General features: G+C 40.7%; 1 protein-coding gene across 1 annotated transcript in view; it reads left to right on the forward strand.

Moving 5' to 3' along the window:
- Positions 1 to 855: 855 nt before the first annotated feature.
- LOC142183002 (collagen alpha-1(XIII) chain-like) overlaps positions 856 to 18,173 on the forward strand; it is a 72,257-nt gene continuing 54,939 nt past the window's right edge. Inside the window, exon 1 of the mRNA XM_075257852.1 lies at positions 856 to 1,279. Coding sequence (XP_075113953.1) covers positions 980 to 1,279 — 300 coding nt within the window. The 5' untranslated portion in view covers positions 856 to 979. The remainder of the gene's footprint in view (positions 1,280 to 18,173) is intronic.

An 18,173-nucleotide genomic window follows, 5' to 3' on the forward strand; every position in this document is an offset into this window, starting at 1 on the left:
GAAAGTGTCCAATAATAAAGTGTTGTAAATGAAAACAACAAATAATCAGTGTAATAACCCACAGATAGCTATGAGACTGCCCACATAGGATGATCCAAGATTAGCCTCCATACATACCAACAGTAAAGGGACCCGACGCGCGTTTCACCTGTGCTTGACAGGTTTCGTCAGGGGACGAAGATGACCCAGATTGCATTTGTATGTTATGTTGCTAAAACTTTGTTACTTGCATTCCTCAATAAACAATTAATAAGAAATGTAAAATACTGCATTAACCCTTTAACTGCAGACAAGTAGACACGTTCTCCTAATGTATGTGGCATTAGAAAAAGTTGCGGATTTACAAACCCTTCCTGCTGTCTCCTATATATATCTGCTGTGGGTATCACTTCAAAGCTGGAGGCAAGCTGATGAGAGGTGCTCTGGGGATTTGGAGGGTGGTGGGATAGGATGTCTCCTGGTCAGAGCCCTCCCAGACACTTTGCATAAATAAATAAATCAGTTGAGAGTGTGCAAGGAGGAGTGGAGGAGGTTACACAGAAGGAGGGGGGGGGTCTAGAGGCTCATCTGATCCCTGCAGTTCAGAAGGAGAGAGCAGTGTGTGTCATGTTACACAGGAGAGAAGATCAGCCACAGCACAGCTCCCAACCAGTTGAGAATTACACCTTCCTAATGGGGACTTCAATGCCGGATTCCTTTACAACTCTCCCAAGTCACTGAAGTTTGCAAAACAAGAGAGGGAAAACTAAAGAACTTTCCAAGAACTTTTCTTCTTCTTCCTCTTCTCTCAATATTGTTTGGTGGAGTTGGATCTATAATATTTATTTGTGGCTCCTGTATCCAGCCGGGCATTTACCAAACAGCTGCTAGTGGATCCACCTTGGGTTTGACTCTCGCCCCTTAATTCTGGATTGTACTCCTTGGATTGAGATTGTGGCTTATTTATTCTATTTATTTATTTATTGTTCCTCTGGACAGCATGGAGGGGAAGGAGGTGTGGAGAGCTGCTGCTAGCACCAGTGTCTTCTCTAGGACCATCCCCTGTAGGACAGAGGACTGTGGGAAGTGCAGCAGGTTCCCTGCACTCTTGGGATGTGGGTTTGCCTTATTATCAGTGTTTTCCCTGGTTCTCAGTCTCCTGGTTCTCTGTAGAACTTACGATTTACAGTCCAGGGTTTCTGATTTAGAGAACTTCAGATACACTCACTTATCTGCCATAGTCTCTGCAGACCAAACGGAGACAGCTATTTTGGGAAGAGTTGACCAACTGCTGGAAGAGGTCGGTACATATTTACTTATTGCACCTTTCTACTTTGCTCAAATATTGAATGAAAACACCAATATCTGCACATTTCACGCTGCCACTGCTAGGACGAGCATTCTTCTCTATTCTAGTCTATTGCAAGCACGCTTGCTTTTATGTAATGTCCTTTGATAACTTGTTGTCGTTGTTGTCAGTTCTAGAATAGTCTTGCAAAAAGTTGTCCAAGTAACCAATAGATCAATGAAAATAGAAGCTAAAATTACAGATGTCCTATTAGATTGCAAGCTCCTTGGCATCACCGTGGGCAGGACGTCTTAGCTTCACTTAAAATTGTCATTTTGTCGTAAATGCTGCAGTTTGTGCGCGATAAATTCACACCATTCGAGAAAACTATTTTACAATATACAGTTTGGTGGAGCACATTTATCTTCCCATTTATCTTCCCATAACTTTGCTTTTTGACAATTGTACGAGATTTACTATTCATTGGCGCCGGTTTTGTAGACAAATCTATAAATTCGTCATATTTAGAGTCACTTTTATTCGACACTTTTAGAACGTGTGACGATTTTCAAAAGGGTCAAAAAGGTGCAACTGCTCTCCTGTACACGGTCAGCGTAAAAAGCTCCGTCAGGTCAGACAGCATCGGTATCACAATTTCTATGATCCGAATGACGAGGCACCAAAAAAAAAATGGAAAAACAATTGCGCTAATGACAAATACCCCTAGTGTATATATTATTTATGGTGACTTCTCTTGCATAGACACTTGCCTGAAACAAATCCATTGCGGATTGCGCTGCAATTTCTTACCTTCTTTGCAGATTTAGCAATGAATTCAGCACCTTTGTTATTACGCCATATTGGAAAGGGTTCAATCTGGAGTGAAAATCTGCAAAGTCCTCATTGTACAGTATGTCACTTTCAGTGCAAGTTTTTTTTCTGCAGTATGTGGATGAACCTTGTTAAAATCTCTACGACTTTGCTCCTACTATCTCACGTAGTTGATTTTCTGGCTACAAACCTGAACGAAATATCATCCATATATCCATATGTATGGATGGATCATAACTGTCTTGGATTTTCTACATCTGTTGATCTCATTCACCCAGTGGCTTGATATTCAACTGTACAAAGTTGCTATATAGTAATATACTATGGTACGGCTTGGAATCACAGTATAATGTATAGCACTGGCAATGTGCGGCATTGATTGCAAAAAATTCCGTAAGTGGCTTGGTTCAGTAAATTATTGATAAGAAAAGTAATCATATTAGATATTAATAATCATAATAGTGCTTATCATGTATGATAACTGTAACTGAGTTGCCACAGGGTCCAGTATATATTACAGCAAAAATAGCGCCCATGAACGTGCCCTAAAAAAACAATGGAATGGCCAATATGTAAACCGACATTTTATTTCAAGCAAATTCTATGGGCATAAGATTTTATATCGAGGGTAAAGTTGGTCTTCGAGGTGAAGACATCCAATATGGATTGGGCCCTTAGGAGTCCTCGTTCCCATGTCCTAAACTTTTTAGCCAATGTCAGTATATCTCGTCGCTACAGCTATATTTCATTATTTTACAAGCGTATGGACTAAATCTTCTCATTATACCTACAGACGCATAGAATGAATGAATATGTTGTCCTGGGAATGGGTCACCCACCATGGATCTCCTTCCTTTATAGGTTAAGTAGAAATGATAGGAATGGTGACCTCTTGTCTGTGACTCCTTTTGAAGTTATTTTCAGTCCTGAAAACTACTGCTCCAAACCCTCCGTGTCTGACTGACGTGGAGAAGCCAGCCGGGACGTACAGTGTATAAATCTGATCCCTATCTGTTTCCCAGACCGCTAGCAGAGATTACACGCACAGATTTCAGTTTTCGGACAGTTTTACACTATAGCCATGTAAGGGGTCGATAGATGGTTATGAACGTCTTTGTATCTACAGTATCATTAATCTGACATTATTTGAAGACGTTATGCATTGTTATTAGAGAAAGGATATAACTTATATCCTTAATAGGCAAATCTGTTTTCCAAGATTTGCGTATTTTTTTCCCCATAATCCTCCAGTTGAGCAAAAACGTTTTTTGGAAGTCTCCATACACCTGTGAAGGTGAACTCTCCTTAAGGAGTGATAAGAACCTGATATAACTTACAGATTGTTAGAGGAGACCAGTCAAGTTCCGTGTTCCGGTCATAGAGCAGGAGCAGACCAGATTGAGATGTGGTTGTATGGGAAAAGGTTCAGTAGAACTTTCAATCTTTTGAGTCTTAAGAGTCCAGTGGGCGGTCCTACTTAGTGACCGAGATGTATATGCCACTAATAAGAGCACCTGAGAATGAGGCTACATGCGTATTATGGTGGTGAGACAGCATGGACAGCACATGGATGACATCTGTGTGCCATCTGCGCTTTCACAGACCCATCACCTTCATCTAGTGACCCCGGGCCGCATAATGGACAGGTATAGGAGTTGTCCTGACCTCTGTTCACTGCCACCTACATTGGCCTGAGATAACACACAGGAGTGTGTACGAGACCATAGAGATTCCATACGGTTGTGTACATCTAGACTAATAGAGATGAGCGAGTAGTATTCGATCGAATACCTCCCTGCCATAGGTATGCGTGTAAGCGGCCGAACACCAAGGGGTTAAATGCATTGAATATTCAATGCGCTTAACCCCTTGGTGTTCGGCCGCTTACACGCATACCTATGGCGGGGAGGTATTCGATCGAATACTACTCACTCATCTCTATAGCCTAACCAAAAAGTTCTACTGAATCCTTTCCCATAGACTTCTATATCAATATTCTCCGCTACTCCTGCTTTTTAATGTGCCACCCACATGTCATGTGAGTTCAGCAGGACAAGCTGTTTTTAATGAGACATGATCCGATGTAACATTATTCAGGATTATTTTTTATACAGATTGTTTTTGAACTTGTGGATTTTAAGTGTTAAGTCGGGGATCTATAGCGCCAATTTATACTACGCAAAAATTAGACCATGAGTAATATAGGAGGTTTTGTAGAGAATGAATGCGGATCATTTCCAGTGTTTGCATAGGAAATAGTTAAAGTACAAGGGACAGATGATGATGTAATAGTGTGTTACTCAATTATTTCCTATGGGAGTAAGAGTCACATTAGTCCTATAGGAAGTAATGAGCTGCATGTCGGAGATTTACATGGCGTCACTTTCAGATTTATACGATTCCACGTGATACATTATAGCATCGTCTTTATGTGAAACATTTTCTCTTTACTTTTCCATTGTTTCTAAACAACTTCTACAAGATCTATAAATCGTAGTTCACACTTTCTTAGGGTATGTTTGTAGGAAAAAACCTCCTATTACAATGTTCACACATAGGAAATGGGTGCTGATTTGGAGGCTCAAAGTCCACACTAAATTTTGCCCAGATTTTGCCTTCCATGATAAAAAGAAGGCATCCTGTTCGATCTTGCCAGGGATTCCGTGGCTGATCGGCAGCAGAACCAGCAGCACAAGACATTGAGTCCCATTCATCTGGCGAGGGAAAGCTGCGGAGGGAAGAAAGAAGAGGAGTATGCCGCAATTCCTCTTCAGCCATGTATAAGATCCCTTACAGTTGTTGTCTGTTCTCTGCTCATATACAAGATACAAACAAGATACAAAGGGGGCTTTATTAGCATAACCGAAGAAAAAACATTTGGTATTGCCAAAGCAAAGAATGGTTGGGGGTGGGAGTGGGCGTGGGGTGGGGTGTGTGGTTTGGGGGTGCGTGCGTCCTTGGGGTCTCGTCGTTCTTGTTTGGGATGTGTGGGTATGGGTGGGCATAGAGTGGGTGGGGGGAGGGGTTTAAAGGTCTTTGGGTGGTGCGGTTTAATAGTCTTTGGGGCTCATCTTCCTCTTGTTTGGTGGCAGCTGGACACGTATTGGACAGCGATCTCCACCGTAGACTCTTCTTCGCCCAGTAGGATGTAGAGTTTCCTCTTCTCGTCTGCAGATGTGAAGTCTGGGATATAACTAAACTTCAACTAAACCTCTGCCTGTCATTAACAGACACAGAATGCATGTCCGGTCCATACGGCAATCCCTATGTAGTTATATGGTCCGAATGTGGATGTGCATGTTCAAGCAAAGACACTATATAGTGGTCCCTTGACTTTCGCGGGGGATACCTTCCAAGGCCGCCCGCGAAAGTCAAATTTCCGTGAAGTGGAGATGCGGTGTTTAATCTCATGTTAGGGGATGTCCTGCAATACTGTTCATATCCAAAATAGTCTACGTACAGTACAGTACAGTACAGTATATGAAACGATATGGGTACTACTACTCACCATTGAAGAAGATACACAAAACTTTTCCGATGATATTGATGAGCGGCCACGGGAAAACCCGTGGTGTTCAAAAAAACAACAGAGTATCCTTCCATTAATATTAATATTAAAACCCGTGGTATAGCCCTTCCGCGAAGGTCGGACCTGCGAACGTCAAGTGACCACTGTAGTCCTGCAGCTCCAGTCCTGGACGTCTCAAGACAGAAATCACTTTTTGTTTTTTTTTACAAATGGAGCAAAAAGTCATTTGAAGAACTTCATACAAGCCCAAAACCCTGTAACTGCAACTTTATATAGACCACCATCATTGACCTATAGGACTCCTACAGTTCATTTAAAGGGAACCTATCACCATGAAAATGCAGCCGGCATGTTACAGAGCAGAAAGGGCTGATCAGATTGATATATAGTCTTGCATGAATTTGCAATAATTTGTCATTTATTGGTGTAATTCCTTGCTCATTCTAGGCTTAGGAGTCCAGTGGGCGGTCCTAATCCATTAATGACAGCTTAGATAGTCCAATAGGCCGACCCACTGGACTCTTAAACCCAGACCGAGCAGGGATATAGATTGATAAATTGCAAGTTACTTTGAAACTTTTCTAACACAACTATATATCAATGTCTTCATCTCCTTCCGCTCTCCAGCCTGCATTTTTAATGTGACAGGATCCCTTTAAGCCTCTGCATTGTGATCTTGTAGATGTCACATTTCCTAGCTGCTGCTGGTCTATATGATTTTGCTTTTTTAGTGCCGATGTCTTTGAGCTAAGAATATATCTAGTGCAAGTGCCTGTACGTAGTGGCCTAGGTGACATGTCTGACAGTAGGATTTCACAGTTTATTGCTTTTACTATATCCGTTTTCTTTGGTCTGCTTTGTGTCCCACGAACTTGCTTTATTTTATATATTCATGAGTTATTGCAAGAAATGAAGTTTCACTTCAACTTGTTTGCTTATGAAGTTTAACATTTAACAGCTCAAGTTACAAGTTAGAGGGAAATGTATAGGGTTGTATAGGATTTCAGAAACATGACTGCTATCATTCACAAACAGCACTACACCTGCCCATGGGTTGTGCCTGGTATTGCAGCTGACCTAAATAGAGCTTGTTGGAAAGTCAGGCATGATGTTCAAGGGAGCTACCCCTAGAGGCACTGTTTCCCTATTTACATCTTGGGAAACACATTTGCATATTTTTCCCATAATCCCCCTATTGGAGCTAAAATGGGTTTTTTTTGTAAGACTCCACACGCCTGAGAAGGTGGTCTCTCCTTAGGGAGTGACAATATCCCCATAACCATAAATAGAGCTAAAATGTAATTCTGCAAATAATGTGTGGTGGCGCCATTTTGGGTAGAAAATGGACGTTATTCTGAAAAACCCTTTAAATATTGACACCTCGTATAAGAGACGCTCCAAAATCTCTCCATAGTGTATCCAGATTCAGATCCATCAAAAAGGTGCAAATGTTGTCCCAACATTTATTTCATTGATCTAAATCTTTACCAGTTTTGGGCTTGGGAGTCCAGTGGGCGGTCCCACTCAGTAACTGGCTGCCTTTCCTGTACAGAGATAACTGTCAGTCACTCAATAGGACTGCGCATTGGGTTCCTAAGCCCAGAATGAGCAGGTTATAAGAGGGTTATTCTGACTTTTTCGTGCACATATATATATCACATATCACACCTATATCTGTTTTGCACGCAATACCCGCACATTGGATTAAATTTGCATCTCCAACAACTCTAGCACTCTGCACCCTTTACTAGGCACCACTCCACTTGCAATTTTTTCTCTAGTCCCCGCTATTCCTGAGCAATGACTGTAATTAGTTTTGATGGCTGATATACTAATTAGGCTTTTTACAGTCATGTGGGTGGTCTTGGGTCAGACAAGGGGGCGTGATTCTGAGCTCCAATCAGAGTTGCACAGTATCAAGGCTCAGCACCCCCACCCCAAATGTTCCTCCCTGACAATAGAGAGTATAATTAGAATATTAGGCACCAATACTAACTGTGCGGATTGCTCAGGAATGGTGTGGGCTAGAAGAAAAATTCCAAAAGCATCAGACTACGTGGCTTTATGTGGTTTTAAGTAGTCATATTTGATTTTTTTCTCATGGAATCAGTAAAGTATCTATTACTTTTAGTGGTTGCTACTATTTTAATGGGATATTCTGGAGGTTCTTAGATTGGTTAGGTTTGGGCTCCATGTCTGGTGATAGCTGATCGCTAGACACTGGAGAAGGTAAAATTTTCCCCATCAACTGATGTGTCTGGAATGTATTCTGCTTAATAAGGGGTTGAAGGATCTACAGGTGAATCTGTTGGGTTCCTGCAGTGTATCTCAGTCTGTATCTCAGTCTGCCTATCCCATGTCTAGTATTGGGATTATTTTTGTTCTTTCTATATAAAACTATGTAAATGTTTCTTCAACAATCGCACCAAATGTTGAGGTGAAGAATGCCTTTGAGCAAGTGTCTGCTGAGTTTTCTTTTCCGGTTTGGGTATGTATCATTGGTGTAGTGTTGCTGACAGGTGTCATAGCAATGTGTGTGGCGCTATAGATGACTGCATCGATGTGACTCACAATTGCTCAGTGTTTGCTTCTGTGCTGAGCACGGATTATAAATCTGATACTCGTCTATCCGAGCTCTATCTTTCTTCTCTCTGCGGGATTCGTTCTGTCTCCTGCTGGGAAGTCGCTTCATAAACAAGAGTTTACCATTCACTGAAATAGTTTAATTCTCTTATTAAGTTGTATCAACATTTTATCATTGCAACCGAAAAAAAAAAAGTAACACGTTCCTTGCCAAGCTGGCACCAAAGCCTTATGTTACAACTGTTGCAACAGTTGCTGTGCCCTACAGCCATAGTGATATTAGGCTGGTGTTTAAAGGCAGCCGGAGCCCTGTAATCTGCACATTAATGATACCATTACACTGTGTAATTATTCCAAGTTGGCTCGGCTATTCCGGCATGTTTGGAGGCTTTTCTGGGATGGATGAATCATATATTTTTTATGGTAAAACATTTACATATGTACTGTGATTCCACTAGCATTAATCTCCAAAAACAGAGCGTGCAAGAGTAAGAAGTATAAATATTATGTGTGTCTCTGTGTTGGAGAGAAATCTGTCAATCTGCCATAATTCTCAAAATATTATGGGAAATCCAGGAAAATGAATTAAATATTATATATTATAATATATTAAAAATAGGATGAAAAATAATTATCTAAAACATGAATCTGTGTTGGAGAGGAATCTGTCAATCTGCCATAATTTTCAGAATATAAGGGAAATCCAAGAAAATGAGTTAAATATATATTATAATATATTATAAATATGGTGCAAAATAAATATTTAAATCTTGAATCTGTTGCAGAGAAATCTGTCAATCTGCCATCATAATATAAGGGAAATCCAGGAAAATGAGTTAAATATATATTATAATATGTTAAAAATATGGTGCAAAATAAATATCTAAAACATGAATCTGTGTTGGAGAGAAATCTGTCAATCTGCCATAATTTTCATAATATAAGGGAAATCTTGGAAAATGAATTAAATATGATATATAATAATAATAATAATAATAATAATAATAATAATAATAATAATAATAATATATTATAAATATGATGCTAAAAATATATCTAAAACATGAATATAAAGTGAAATAAGGAATAAAAAAAAGAAAGAAAGGAAAAAATATGTTTTTGAGGTGTCTTTTTTTTCCACTGGACTGCTCTTGGTTGATCTTTTAGGCACCAGGGGTATCAGAGGTTATTTTCTTCACAATGGTCCATTAAAGGTCCATTACAAGGGCAACAAACAAAATGACCAATATAAGACTTTTCTGCATTTTAGAAGGACTGTACCAGGTCCCATGCTTAGTCTTGATCGATGGGTGCCACTTATTCTAAGGACGCATGCCAGTGTAGAACTCCCCTTAGAAATGAGTTGTTGACCAGCAGGAAATTGCTAATAATTATACAGGGACTTCCTGGTGACCTTTGACTTCTTGTATTTCCCTGAAGGTATGTATTTCAGTATCCAGAACTTCCCCTAATTGTTTGTTTACAGATTCAATGTTTGAGAATTTGAGAAATCTCCTTTAGGCCGGGGCCACACGTGGCGTAGACTACCAGTGGCTATCCTACAGCAATGCCCTTTTCCCATCCACTGGTTGAACTTGACGGACATATCTCTTTTTTTTTTCAACCATACTATGTTACTATGTTACAGGTATAGCGGATGGGGTCTAAACAAATTTAAACAAATCCCATCCATATACTGCAAGGAACCAGGTCTTCTATGGGATGTCTGAGGTGGACATCCCACAGAAGACCAGATGTGTACCGCCTTAACCTAAGGCTTGGTCTTACACGACCGTATTGGTTTTATGGTCCGCAAGTTGCTGATCAGCAACACTACCATTTTACTTCAAATAGACATTCCGCAGACGTCCGTGTCCTGCCGCACGCGCCAAAGGAGTTCTATGGGCGAGTCCGTGCAGTGCCATGAATTCATGGCCTTTGCGGACCTGCGGTATTCAGTTCGGACGGCACAGCACACCACACCACGGATAAAATATCCAGTGGTGTAAGAGGCTGCACTGAATATAATGTGTCCACAATTGAAAACCCGCAATTGCGGACTTAAATTACGGTCGTGTAAGACCAGCCTTATAGCCAAATTCTGTGATTAAATAACTTGTGTATAACAATGTTACAAATGGATAATCCCTGCTTGGGACCCCTCTCTACTATCCAGAGAGCCACTGTAAGCCCCCATGCACACAACCGAGTGTGCTTCCGACTTGGCGCCAAGTTTTCCGTTCTGCATTATCGTCTATGTGGCCTTCTGATTCTATAATCATTGGTGATAATAGAGCAAATCCTATCCTGATATGTGTTGTCGGAACAGAATGCATAACAGAATGCACTCTGTTGTCACTGGGATGTCACTCCGAACAGGACCCAATCTCGGGTTCTAACCAGTTACAATGGTGATTGTAAAGACAAGATAACAACTTCAATTGCTTTAATCTTGCAATAAAATAAGTCTCATTGTTATCGCTGTTCTGCCATATGTTCCCACCTATTATTTTGGAAGTAGAGGCAGCCATTGTAATTGTATCTCAGACTCTGAAGCTGTTGACTCTGGTGATGGCTCGCTGGATATCATGTGGAAACCTTTCCGTAGAGATTCCAGATTCTTCTACCGGTACTAGGAGTAACGTATGCATCTCGTGTGTAGTTTATGGTAGCAGAACGTAAAACGTCTGTAAATAGTTGTTGGCAAAGAGAGGTCTTGTCAGGTTGCCATGCTTAGTGAAATGTGGCGGATTCGTGCAGGGTTTGGCAGTCTGGACAGGATGCTGCTGTTTAGCTGCTCATGGTGGACAGCTGACAGTATTAGTAACACATGGAGTTCATAGTATTCACCTACCTTTCATTACTATATGAGAAGATATTCGGAAAAAGCTTTAAAAATCCTTAAATTGTGTATTTAATATGTTTATGTTGATTTTCACAATTATCTATTAATTGTTACATTTCTTAGTTCAGGGTTAGTTTATCTATATGGTTCATTGTGAGGATAAATGTGACATCATAGACATCTGTTTAAGCAAAAACGATTGAGATTTTTCCCAACTTGCCCCTTACTTAGTTGAGTGGTCTCCTTTAAGAATGTACATTCCTGGGGCAATACAGTGGCTCAGTGGTTAGCACTGCAGCACTGGAGTCCTGGGTTCAAATCTCGCCAGGAACAACATCTGCAAGGAGTTTGTATGTTCTCCCTGAGTTTGTGTGGATTTCCTCCCATTCTACAAAAGACATAGTGATAGGGGAAAATCAGATCGATCTCACCTCTTATACATTGGATAATTGATGTGGGTCCTACCTCTGGGGCTCGCACCATATGGAGCATGAATTCTAAGGATACATGGAGGGGTCTACCCCTAAGGTCTTTAAATCTGTGAGGGAAAGGTGGTAGAGACAGTAGATGAGGGTAGACGCTCTCCATATGGTGGTATAGTGACAGCAGTGTTGTTAAAGGTTTGTAGGCTTCCTGAATAAATTAGTCCTCAAGGTCCTCTTGAAGGTTGGATATTAACCTAATATTATGCATTCAGTAGGATGGAAGCTTCTCATCTAATGACCACCACACAGAAGAGCCACCACAGGGGTATAACATGGAATGTCTGAACTTCTGCTGTGTCACAAATGATTTGTAATGCGCCAAAAATCTCCGCGCCAACAAGATTATTAAGCAATTGGGAATTCTTCCAATGGCTACATGACCGTGAATAGTAAAATATGGTGTATCTATTTTCTTCTGTTTACATATGAAGCAAGCAATGGAAATTGATCTCCTAGAAGGATGAGTAGTCAGGATGAGGTCTGCTCAATGCCTCAGTCTGGACATTGAGATCTGCTCCAAATAAGAATGTGTAATGCCATCCACACACATAGGATAACCAACAACTGAATCCTCAATGTCCCCAATATATATTCTGGGTGGATTGGCATGAATGTTTACTGTAAGAGAGAGATAAGCCATTGCCAGACTCGCCTGGTACCACTTATCTCATAGAAGAACAAAGAATGCAGCATGTTGAAAGCCAGCACTAGCCATACATATATTGTATGATAGATGGCCATAAACAGGCCCAGTAGGTTGCCCACTGCCATTAAGCACATGCACGTTCCATTTGGGTGAGTGTCCATATGCCCTGAATGAGTTGAGTGGAGTAAGCAGCGGTCAGTAGGGTTGAGACGATCTTGAGATTTCAGGATCGTTTTTAAAATCAGATTTTCGATCATTTTCCAGCCGATCCCGATCGTGAAATTTGCTTGATCGCCGATCGAGAGACGATCTTTCCCGATCGCTCAATCCTAGTTACTTTATATGTATGGAGTAGGATTTAGCTGATCTTGAGATTTCAGAATCGTTTTTAAAATCTGATTTTCGATAATTTTCCAGCCGATCGCGATCGTGAAATTTGCTTGATCGCCGATTAGGATCCGATCACTACCAATCCCCATTGCTCAACCCTAGCGGTCAGACATCTCTGAAGGCAACTTATCTTATCAGTACAACAAGATCAAGAATGCTGAAACTCAACTGTCCAATCCTTATTGCCCTCAAAATTTACCATGAGAAATGGAAACAGAAAGTAAATTGGAAAATTGTATAACTTTTAATTACACAAACAGTAATGTATGTCTGAAATTGGACAGCACCTTTAATTTATGCATAAATTATCTGTAGTCTGTAATTTGATCTGTGATCCCATAGTACCTATACTATGATATAACAGTGTACGTGACAACTTTGCTTGTCTACATTATTTCTGTGCTATGATATCATATTGTTAGCTCTATCATGTGACATAACTAAGTTTGTTATCTCTTCTTGGTGACTTTACTGTGTATATTATCCCTGTACTGTGACATCACTGTGTGTATTATCCCTTTACTGTGCCATCACTGTGTATTATCTCTGTACTGTGACATCACTGTGTATTTTTTTTTTAATGTAGATTGTGAGCCCCACATAGGGCTCACAATGTACATTTTTTCCCTAACAGTATGTCTTTGGAGTATGGGATGGAAATCCACGCAAACACGGGGAGAACATACAAACTCCTTGCAGATGTTTTTTTGTCCTTGGCAGGATTCAAACCGGGGACTCCAGTGCTGCAAGGCTGCAGTGCTAACCACTGAGCCACCGTGTGTATTATCCTGTACTGTGACATCACTGTGTGTATTATCCCTGTACTGTGACATCACTGTGTGTATTATCCCTGTACTGTGACATCACTGTGTATTATCCCTGTACTGTGACATCACTGTGTGTATTATCCCTGTACTGTGACATCACTGTGTGTATTATCTCTGTACTGTGCCAGCAGTGTGTGTATTATCCCTGTACTGTGACATCACTGTGTGTATTATCCCTGGACTGTGACATCACTGTGTATTATCCTGTACTGTGACATCACTGTGTGTATTATCTCTGTACTGTGACATCACTGTGTGTATTATCCTGTACTGTGACATCACTATGTGTATTATCCCTGTTCTGTGACATCACTGTGTGCATTATCCCTGTTCTGTGACATCACTGTGTGTATTATCCCTGTACTGTGACATCACTGTGTGTATTATCTCTGTACTGTGACGTCAATGTGTGTATTATCCTGTACTGTGACATCACTGTGTGTATTATCTCTGTTCTGTGACATCACTGTGTGTATTATCTCTGTACTGTGACATCACTGTGTGTATTATCTCTGTACTGTGACATCACTGTGTGTAATATCTCTGTACTGTGACGTCAATGTGTGTATTATCTCTGTACTGTGACATCACTCTGTGCATTATCCCTGTACTGTGACATCACTGTGTGTATTATTCCTGTACTGTGACATCACTATGTGTATTATCTCTGTTCTGTGACATCACTGTGTGTATTATCTCTGTACTGTGACATCACTTTGTGTATTATCTCTGTACTGTGACATCACTTTGTGTATTATCTCTGTACTGTGGCATCGCTGTGTGTATTATCTCTGTACTGTGACGTCAATGTGTGTATTATCTCTGTACTGTGACATCACTCTGTGCATTATCCCTGTACTGTGACATCACTGTGTGTATTATCCCTGTACTGTGACATCACTGTGTGTATTATCCCTGTACTGTGACATCACTGTGTGTATTATCTCTGTACTGTGACATCACTGTGTGTATTATCTCTGTACTGTGACATCACTGTGTGTATTATCCCTGTACTGTGACATCACTGTGTATTATCCCTGGACTGTGACATCACTGTGTGTATTATCCTGTACTGTGACATCACTGTGTGTATTATCTCTGTACTGTGACATCACTGTGTGTATTATCCCTGTACTGTGACATCACTGTGTGTATTATCTCAGTACTGTGACATCAATGTGTGTATTATCTCTGTACTGTGACATCACTATGTGTATTATCCCTGTTCTGTGACATCACTGTGTGTATTATCCCTGTACTGTGACATCACTGTGTGTATTATCCCTGTACTGTGACATCACTGTGTGTATTATCCCTGTACTGTGACATCACTGTGTATATTATCCCTGTACTGTGACATCACTATGTGTATTATCCCTGTTCTGTGACATCACTGTGTGTATTATCCCTGTACTGTGACATAACTGTGTGTATTATCCCTGTAGTGTGACATCACTGTGTGTATTATCTCTGTACTGTGACATCACTGTGTGTATTATCCCTGTACTGTGACGTCACTGTGTGTATTATCCCTGTAGTGTGACATCACTGTGTGTATTATCCCTGTAGTGTGACATCACTGTGTATATTATCCCAGTACTGTGACGTCACTGTGTGTATTATCCCTGTACTGTGACATAACTGTGTGTATTATCCCTGTAGTGTGACATCACTGTGTGTATTATCCCTGTAGTGTGACATCACTGTGTGTATTATCCCTGTAGTGTGACATCACTGTGTGTATTATCCCTGTACTGTGACGTCACTGTGTGTATTATCCCTGTAGTGTGACATCACTGTGTGTATTATCCCTGTACTGTGACATCACTGTGTGTATTATCCCTGTACTGTGACATCACTATATGTGTATTATCCCTGTACATCCCTTTGCTCCAGATTTATAGATAGTTTGACAGTGTAAATTTATAAAACCGTATGAGAACATGTAGGATTGATGAGAGTGACTGAGGCTGGATGATGTATCTGGTTTATGTTTAGACAGATTAGGTTGCGTTTATATCACATGGTGGTTGGCTTACTTTGTGTCATAATTATTTTGACACATTTTTGTCACTTTGCGGCACATTTCAAACCCACATGTCAATTTTTTTTAACACAGACTACCGGTAGATGCACCAGAGATGAGTCATTGCACCAAAGATATGCCAGTGTATGGTTGTAGCCACAATAGTAAATCTGGCCTTGTGTGTTATGTGTGTATGGTGAGGTCACTGTGTTCTTTACCTGTGTACTGTGACATCACAATGTGATCTATCCATCTCTGTTGATTAAGAAGACCAAAGTTTTCGGTGTGCCCAAATACAAATTTTACTATTGTACAATATTACATGGTTACTTGATACTTCCCCAGTCTAGAAAGGCACCAGGCAGAATATTACCTCCATATTAGAGCTGTATTTCATTTGAGTTCTTAAGTCTTCTACACTTATTGTATAATATATGTATAGATTAGACCATGCAGAGGATATTTTCATATGGTCCACCCCCATGTACATGGTATCATAGCTGTTGTGGTCATATCCTTCATTGCCCACATACACACATTATCTGTATCAAAAGAGACGCAATGTTGTTTGGTAATGTTTTGTCTTCATTCTTCCTGTGTTGGAGATCCCACCAAGATCAAAAAGCCGGCTGTTTAAGGTTGTGTGGGAGGAACTGTTCATAACACCAGGGTCTTGTTTATACAGCACATATGTATACGTGCACATACAATGTATATCACTGCTCGTATATCTGCGAATGAAATGTGATGAGGATTTCTATAGAAACTAAGCAGGATGTAGAAGTAAAATGGCAGCTGTATCCAATTGGTTGTTAGTAGTGTAGAATAGTATTAGCTGCTGCTCGAGAGTTGGGTCTTTTTTGGCTTTGCTGAATAGTTCCTTGAATAGACGTCCATTAGGCTAAATGCACATAAATGTATCCAGTAATGGGTCCATGTATCACTGGCACATGGATGATATCTGTGCACCCATAGACCCATGCTTCTATAATCCTATGCTGCACTGTTTAGGCAAAGATAACCCAACATAGGAGATGGCATCTTCACAGAGAAGTTACAAATGGTTTTGGCATTGATTCATATCTGAAAGACATTTGTCAACAGCATCTATTGTTAGGTACAACTCCCTGGTGGAGAAAGTAGCATTATTTTCATTAATGAATTTAATCTACATGGATGTGTTGTACCACCTGACCATAGGACGATGAATTATATGGTTGATATAGACTTGTATTTGATAGAACACCCCATAGGTACCCCAATATCTGGAGCTATATCTGGTAGAAGATACCATTTTGTTTGGATGTGTAGCATTTTCTTAGCTAATCATCTCAGTGGTTTATTCCACCTAAGGTCATCTACTCCAGAGGCTGAAGAAGTCACAAACTCTTTAAAGGGATCCTATCATTAAAACTCAATTTTTTGTCCCTAACACGTAGGAATAGCTTTAAGAAAGGCTATTCTTCTCCTACCTTCAGATGTCTTCTCGGCGCCACCGTTCCATAGAAATCGTGGTTTTTGTCGGTATGCAAATGAGTTCTCTCGCAGCACTGGGGGTGTCCCCAATGCTGCGAGAGAACTCTTCAACGTCGCCTCCATCTTCTTCAGGAACAGGCTCTCTTCACATCTTCTTCTGGCGGTGGCTTCACAGTATTGTAAGCGGCCATTTTCTTGTGGCCAGTGGGCACGCGCAGTCGGCTGCCCAGAAGTTTGAAGCCACCACCGGAAGAAGACGCGAAGAGAGCCTGTTCCTGAAGAGGATGGAGGCGGCGCTGGAGAGTTCTCTCACAGCATTGGGTACGCCCCCAGTGCTGTTTGAGCGCTGGTTCTCACCCCTAGTGCTGAGAGAGAACTCATTTGCATACCAAAGAAAACCGAGATTTCTACCGAATGGCAGAGCAGAGAACACATCTAAAGGTAGGAGAAGAATAGCCTTTCTTAAGGCTATTCCTAAATGTTAGGGACAAAAAATTGAGGATCCCTTTAACCACTTTTGACCTTGCCTAACTTTCATGCCATGCAATATTGGAAAGCTTAATGCTTAGTTATCTGGAAATAGGATGGAAGGATCTCCATCTTCAGCTGCCTGCTTCCTGCTCCATTATCTATGTATCCAACCATAGGGTTGGTTGTCAGACCCCCATAGATCTGATATTAGTCACTCTTTAGAATAAGTCATCAATATATTTAACCTGGAAATCCCTTTAATGTGCAATCTTCAGTGCATGCAAGTCATTGGGCTATCAATGGAAGAGTCAAAGCCTCTTTACTACACAGTTCCTTTAGACTTTCCTCTGTCTTAATATTTCCTATCTTGCGACAACATAAGACAATGTGTTGAGCGTGTTCTGCAACTAAACAGATTTGCTTTAGGGTTGACAATTTCCTGTTTTAAGATAAATGGCTCTCATCTTAGCAGAGCAGTACAGTATATGTCACACAATTGTTTACTCCTCGGGGTGGGGGAGGGTACTTAACCAGTTCTGTGCATATTCCCACACTGTCCTGCAAGTATCTGTATACCATGCTGTTTCCTGTATGTATTAGGTTTGTGCATTTTCTTACAGTGACCCATGAGGTGTTATTTGGCAGATTGACTTTACTGCTATATGGTCTCCATTACTAGTGCCCTCCACCTCCCCCCATTGTGACCATTTCAAGGCATGGCTGCTTTGATGTTTACAGACCTCATTGATAATGTTTTGTTGGCTTTAATGGACACCCTATTAATGCTCCTCCTGTTG

The sequence above is a fragment of the Leptodactylus fuscus genome, chromosome 10, assembly GCF_031893055.1.
Source record: "Leptodactylus fuscus isolate aLepFus1 chromosome 10, aLepFus1.hap2, whole genome shotgun sequence".
In the NCBI taxonomy this organism is placed as follows: domain Eukaryota; kingdom Metazoa; phylum Chordata; class Amphibia; order Anura; family Leptodactylidae; genus Leptodactylus; species Leptodactylus fuscus.